The 7358-nt window shown below is 40.0% G+C and overlaps 1 protein-coding gene across 1 annotated transcript in view; it reads left to right on the top strand.

Moving 5' to 3' along the window:
• CRISPLD1 (cysteine rich secretory protein LCCL domain containing 1) overlaps positions 1 to 7358 on the top strand; it is a 41511-nt gene continuing 34153 nt past the window's right edge. The window contains exons 1-2 of the mRNA XM_039702886.1: positions 1 to 99; positions 985 to 1307. Of these exons, the coding sequence (XP_039558820.1) occupies positions 1050 to 1307 (258 nt within the window). The 5' untranslated portion in view covers positions 1 to 99; positions 985 to 1049. The remainder of the gene's footprint in view (positions 100 to 984; positions 1308 to 7358) is intronic.

The following is a 7358-nucleotide window of genomic DNA, read 5'->3' as shown; positions in this document are numbered from 1 at the left end:
GAGGCCGGCCCGCGCCCCCGGCCCGAGGCGGGCGTGGCGAGGAGGCGGGCGGCGGAGCGAAGCTGGCTGCGGGGAGAGCAGGCAGCCGCCGCCGGAGGGGTAAGGGACTGGCGGGGAGCAGCATCCTCCCCGCAGCATCCTCCCCGCGGCGGCGGGAGGGCCGGGGCGCTCCGGCCGGGTCGGCCGCCCCACGGAGAGCGGGGCCGGGCGCGGGCGGCGGCGCGCCGGGGAGCGCTGGGCTCTGCCCGTGCGCCTCTTTGTGTTTCCCTCCCAGCGGCCGGGTCCGGCGTGGCGGGATTCGCGCGTGCTCGCCCAGGATGAAGGAGCGACCTCGGCTTTCCTGCCTAAAGCGCACAGTCGTGTGGCGGGCGTTGTTAGAATATCGCGTTCTTGGAAGTGGTGCTACTTTTTCTGAGAGTTTTCAGTGCTTTCCCTTGCTTGGTGGTTAGACAAACGCCCTCTCCCCCGTTTTCGTGTCCGAGTTGAATACCTTTAGTTTCATAGGGTTTTGCAAATCGTAAACCAAAAACTTTAATCAAATTTTGAAATTCACTAAGAGGGGATACCTTGTATCAAGTGAATTGTGGATTTCAGTTTACACTCTGGCAATGACTGCAAGCCTTTAACCTTCTTTTGTTAAGTTCCAATACTGGAAGACCTTATCTACAGTCTAATCTTCATTGAAGTCTGGCTCCTTTTAAGTAGATATGAAAAGCATGCTTTTTGCATGCAAGCTCTGAAATGTGCATGTCAATGCAATATATAAAACCACTTGAACAAACTGAACTTCAGAAGGCTGGAGATAAGCTATCTTCCCAAATCAACAGTGTGCACTTTTACAGTAAAAAATGCAGCCTCTTGCTTTCTCCCCCTAGAACAACAGTTACAAAATCTGTATGAAGTAGAGATTTTGTTGATTAATAAGTCCATACAGGCCAGTCCTTCAGTCTACAAATCACATTACTCTCTCTTATGCATTTACAGCCAGCAAACCTGGAAGAAAGACTTTGTCTTGGAGCTAACTGCTGAGCATTTTGAGATCATTCATCATGAAGTATGTAGTACAGGAATGGCTCAGAGTAACTACCTTGCTATTCATAGCTCAAGCAGTTTCTGCAATGGTTCTTCCCAATGCCACACTCTTAGAGGAACTTTTGGAAAAGTACATGGATGAAGATGGTGAGTGGTGGATCGCCAAGCAGAGAGGGAAAAGGGCTATCACAGACAGTGATATGCAAAGTATCTTGGATCTTCATAATAAATTACGGGGTCAGGTGTATCCACCAGCTTCCAATATGGAATATATGGTAAGGAAAAATGGATAGTGACATGCAGAAAAAAAAATGTTCTTAGAATAGTTGCTATCACTTTATAAAACAGCATACTTTCAGTATTAGCTTGCTTGTTTTCTCATTTAAAGAACGTGTCACTTGTTTGTCTTTTTTTTTGTACAGGTATGAGCTGTGAGATAAAAATGCCTGTTTGCAGATCAAGTGTTATGCTCTACTTATATTAATGTGTTTAATCTCTCATAGCTGTCCTAAATTTAAGTGGCAGTTCCTCAGTGTTAGGGGCCAATTTCCAAAACTGCAGTACTCAATGAAGTGGATTGCAATTGTGGCCAAAAAAGTTACTATCTGAGAAGAGTACTGAGCAATGAAGTTTCAAGACAGCATGCATGTATTCTTTCCCATGCTTCTAGGTCGGATGGCATTTCTGAACAAAATGAGGGTCTTACAACAAGGAAGTCTTCTATTTAAGTTGGCACATGTTACTGGAGGGCTGTATATTTCTGTGTTCAAGTTAATAATGTGATTTCTGTTTGTTTTCTTTTCCTTAAGAAGCTTCTATATTTGGATTATTATTAGTGGCATTAAGTTGCATGTTTCTGAACTTTGTTTTTATGACATAGTTCAAGGCTAATTCTATCTCTCCTTGCTAACTAGATGAAATCAGGTCATTAGAGCTTTTAAGAAGTCTTGAGGTTTAACAAAAATGGGCAACTTTTCTTTTATCTGCACTCTTTTCCTGTGTCTACATGGTATATCTGTTTATGCACCAGAGAAAAAGCATTGGTATAGGTTGAGTTGTTTATATCAAATATTATACAGGTTTCTTGACACTTTCCATGACAGAGGTTTATATTAACACATTTCCAGATCAAAATATCTCTCCTAGACTGGAGTGGTGTCTTTCAGATTGGAGATCTGTTTGAACTGAGCATATGTGGGTCCTGGAGAAACCATGCTTGCCTAAACCATCAGTAGAATCATAGGATGGTTTGGGTTGGAGGAGACCCTTAAAAGTCCAGCCCCCATTAAAGGCAGTTTAGCTTAAGTTTACCTATGTGAGTGTTATCGTATTAGACCAAGAGCCATCAGGAATGGAATCACAGGATATATTGCCACAGATCATCTCCAAACAAAGGGATGATAATACCTGTAACCGCTTTAACCAATTCAGTTACAATTGTCTGCACATACTCATATGCTTTGTTTTCTGTTGTGATTTTTTCAGACTTTGCTATAATAGAGGTTACCATTTTGTTCCCAGTCACTCAGGCTTTTTTCTGGAAAGCTCAAGAACAAACTATTAAGTATTTTGGTAAAAGAAGAATTGGGAAGATTGTTGCTTTCCCTTGTTAAAATACTGCAAGCCTTTTTCTTGAGATTCTCTGAAAGCGTAGATATTTGTAGCTATGTGGTTTTTTCCATTCCTAATGCCATACTACATTTGCCTGTCTTATGTATCTTGGAAAGAAGAATTTGGATATATTCACAGAAGTAAGGTTTTTGACAGCTTTATTCAAAGATTCCTCCAGCACTGCACACACTTGGGCTTAAATTCTGTGTTAGGTCTACATCTGGAACACGTTTTTTTGGTTTTGTTGTTTTTTCTGTGCTCTCCAGTGATGCCTGAGCCAGAAAGTACAAGTAGCATGGAAAAGCAATTACCCTGTTTTAACATCAAGGATGTTACTCAGAACAGGGCAGCAGCTTTCAAGAGGGTGTGATTCAATTTTTGGCATAATGTCCTAGGGAATGAGGGATTAGGATAGGCAAGGGTTTGAGACCTGTGAAGGCAAAGGGTCTGTGTAAAGTGTGTGGTCAGAGGGGTAGATACCTGTGGAGGGTAGAAGGGTGTGGAGAGAGCCTGAGTGGTCAAGAAGGTGTTGAGAAGCCATTGTGATGGAGAGAAAGAGCATTTGAGGAATAGGTATGGTTAAGCTACGATCTGTGACTGTGATTTGGATCAGAAGTTTATGGAAGGAGGTTAAGAGCACAGACATTTGCTAAGAGAGGCTATTTGAAAAGTCTAAACCTGTTAGTAAATGGGGAGGAAGATTGTATCTGGAGGAAGCAGGTGAGAGTTGGTATTGGGAATGGAGACAGGAGCGTTTAGAAGACAGTGGGAACCACATGCTGCTTGAACAGAACAAGGAAAGGACAGGACTGCTGATTGTTTGCACATATATTTTTATGGTACTCTTACAGATTTTCTTTTGAATGTCTTACCAAAGATAATTATTAGTGCTCCGGAAGAGGGAAACCAAGCATCCATCTAAATGCTTGCCTGATGTTTAGCAAGATAAATTGGTGCAGCTGAAATACTTTTCTCTACTTTTGGTGTGGTTTGTTAGTATAGATATGCTGGCAAACAGGTCTCTTGCTGTTGGCATACTCATGTCCCTATAAACTGCCCTTTGTATTAGTAAGCCCTCTCCTTGTGAATAGAGCTAGTTCTGCTTGGGGGAGTGAAGTTTTATGTCTCACTGAACCTGAATGGGGATGAGCAAGGTCCACGTGCCTCCCTGATAAACCTGTGTCTCGATAATCTGTGGCATAGTTGAGAAAGTTAAGATATTCAAGAGTGCTTGGAGCTGAGAGAAGTATGTGGGGGCTGCATGCTCTCACTGCCCTGTTAGGTTACCTAAGATGTTCCAGACTAAAAGGCAGCTCTGGTTGAAGTGCCTCTCTCCTGCTCCTGCAGATGGAACGCACCTGAGTTGATGAGACTGATCCAAGTACTTAAAGAATCAGATTTAATTTCAAAAAAATGTAATTTTAGGGTTTTTTTTTTTCATTCTGAGTCATGAAAGAATCAGATTTAATTTCAAAAAAATGTAATTTTAGTTGGTTTTTTTTCATTCTGAGTCATGCCATTATCTCCCTGTGTGGCAGAAGGCAGAATCAGATGAGTACCAGTGCTGATAAAAGAACATTGGAATGCATAACTAAGGAATGGGTGGGATGGAGAACCACATTGGGTAGGAGCTATTGGTTTTATTATTCACTTACAAAGTCCAGCATTACCTTTGAGATAAGGCCTGCAGCATAAGATCTTGGTTCCATTAAAAACAAAACAAAACAGAACAAAAAAACCCCAAAACCCAAAAAAACCAACCAAACAAAACCAAACCAAAAACCAACCAAACAAACAAAACCCAAGAAAAATTTAAAAGTTGCATTACTGAGCTGTGCACTCTTTCCATATGCTTTAAAAAAAGCAAACATTACTGGGCTGCCATAGTTCAGAGACCTAAAGTTACAGTAAGATTCACAGTAGCTAGGTCTAATGAACAAAGTGTTCTCATGTTTGTCTGGCTGAACTTACTGGATGAAAAGTTCATCTTCCCGAGTACTGTGGCTCTGGTGGTGAGCAGTAATGGATTCCTAAGATAAGAGGATAAGAATAAAACATTTGAAAAGAGAAACTTCTGCAGTGAAGCACCCCAGTTTCCAGCAAATAGCAGCTTAAGGACTTCCTAAATCTGCATCAGAAAGAATACTCTCACATGGAACTTTCTTTACAAATCTGAAGGACAAATTCTGAGTCCACTTGTATTTTTTGAATCCATGGCATCAATTTGCAGAGCTCTATAAATTTAATTATGCAGTGTGTGAGAAAGTACATTTGTTTTCCTTTAAACTCGGTCTTTCATTTGATGCCTTATCTTTCTTTATTGTGAGAAATTATAATTTCCTCAGTGATCACAAGGCTTTCAGCTGAAGAATCCTAATTCCTTTACTTGAAAACTGGTCTATCTGAAAAGCTGTTCCATTTTCCTGATTTCCTTTGTTCCTGCAAAGGGAACAAACCAAAGTGTGGATAGTTATGGCATACTACAGATTGTTATAGTTGTATTTATTTTCTTCACTTCCTAATAATTTTGAACATTGTTTTACTTTGTGACTTAGTGTCCTACAGCTGACATGTTTCATAGAGCTATTCACAATGACTTCAAGATCTTTCTAATGTGCTAAAAGGTAATTTACTGTACTACTGTGTATACATAGTTGGCGGTTATCTCCAGCAATGTCCTTATTACTTTGTATTCATTCATGTTGCATGCTGTAAATAATTTTGTCTTCCAATCACTTAGCGTTAATGAGTCTTCTGTCTTTATCTTTTATTTTTCCCATCCTGTTTTTGCCTATATTAAATAGGGAATACATATTGCATTCTCTTTTCTTGGGCTTTTGTGGAGAAGGTGTGCTGCAGAGACCATGGACACAACTTGTAGGGAATCTGAAAAATTATTTTGTATTCTTAAATCCCTTTTCTGTCATTTATCACTTCTTCCTTTACCTTATGATAGCTTAATTTTGTTTGTCTATTATTTTTATGTAACTTAGGAACTCTGTGGAAAACTTTACTGCACTTACATGTTGAAAACTTCAAAGTGAAATATATGTGGGAGTAATTATCTGTATATTTCATATTTTTTTTAGTTACCCTATAAAATCATCCCAGTGGAAGTCAGTTTTTAGTCTGTGGTTTCTCAGGATCTTCTAGAAGCTTTTAAAAATATTACCAACCATGTGCTGTTTTTTTGTTAATGTGGTAACAAGAGAGATAATGTACTTCACAGTAATTAGAAGTTTAATGAGCAAGTTCTTCCAGGTTCTTGAAGGATATTGTTTGGTCCTGGAAATTTGATACTGTCAGTATTTTCAGTTTTGGCTGAAGGCTGATTTGGATTTTCCACCTCTCCTTCTGTCTCTTTTTCTATATGGAAGAATTCTGGTGTGAGAATATACATAAGTTCCTCTGTAGGGAACAGTATTGCAAAATTTCATGAAACTCCTCTCAGTGGCCTTATATGACCTTATGACTGCATGTTAGATCATTCTTTCCTAGACCTCCTCCTTCAAAGCTGAGAGTTTTTGGGTTGTTGACATTATGACTTAAATAGAAAAAGAAAAATCTTTTTTTGAGGTTATGATGAACAGTGTGCTATGAAAATGCATGGCAAATGCATGTCGTATATATTTTTTTTATCTGGATTGCTTCCTTTTAAAGAAAGGTGTAAGGAACATTTTCTTTTTGCTGCGCACTTGAATTTAACAGCACTGGAAAGAAAGGAGAGATGAAGGAGGTTTTCCTGCTCTCCTTCTAAAGCACCTGAACAGAGCTTAGAGCATTGTGTCATGCTTTCAGCATCTCTCCTGGGCTGCTACCACCAGTGGCCTTCACACCATGTGTGCACTTGGGGTACATCCGTGTGGAAGAGGCACTTGGGTGAGTACTGGGAGCTATGGCCAAGAGCTGCTGGCCCTGTTCAGTCTGACCAGAGCAGGGGGGCCGTGGCTCTGCTGCTCTGCAGATGCTCAGGTGTCCTTGCCTGGTCCTCTGCTCTGCTGGAACTGCCTGTGCCTGCCCAGCCTCTCTTGCCAAAGACCTGTCCTTTAGGGAAATAATGGGAGCTATCATGCTTTGTCAGTGGGGTTTGTTGTGGATTCATGTGAAGTAGTCCTCTTATTCAGTTAGAAAGGGTTTGTTGCATATTAATAAATTCTTACTAGATTGTAAAGGCTTAATAAAACTTGAAAACTTTCTAAACTCCTAATACTTTTTTTAAGCATTAGTTGTGTATCATGAACAGAAATTGGAATAAATTTTTCCCAATAATTTCATTGGTAACCTTACACCTAAGTAAATCTGCATATATTAATGTAAACCAATCTTCTAAATGATTATTGCAGCCAAGACTCCAGAAATAGCCATTATTATTTGGATAGTGGAAGTTGTTAATTCCTCTATATTCCAAACAGTTCGGTTTGCAAAATAAAATGATTCACCAAGAATAATATTCACAAAAGTAATTTTGGTTAATGAATTTATAATGCACTCTATTTTAATCATTCTGTTAGTATTCATTCCTTGATTTCATACATATTTTCCCAAACAAAGAAGTCAAATGATTCATGTGAGAGCCTCATTCCATGCATGTGGCTTTGCTGTACTTAAGAGTATTCAGGTTTCAGCTTGATAGATAGCAGAGCATTTCAACTTGGTATTTCTTGGCCCCGAGCCATGCACTGCATTTTGTAATTACTGTAATTGGAGACACCGGT

This window comes from Passer montanus, unplaced genomic scaffold (assembly GCF_014805655.1).
Source record: "Passer montanus isolate IOZ18808 unplaced genomic scaffold, ASM1480565v1 scaffold16, whole genome shotgun sequence".
Lineage (NCBI taxonomy): Eukaryota > Metazoa > Chordata > Aves > Passeriformes > Passeridae > Passer > Passer montanus.
Note: the sequence above shows the minus strand (reverse complement) of the source record. Positions and strands in the feature narration are given on the sequence as shown.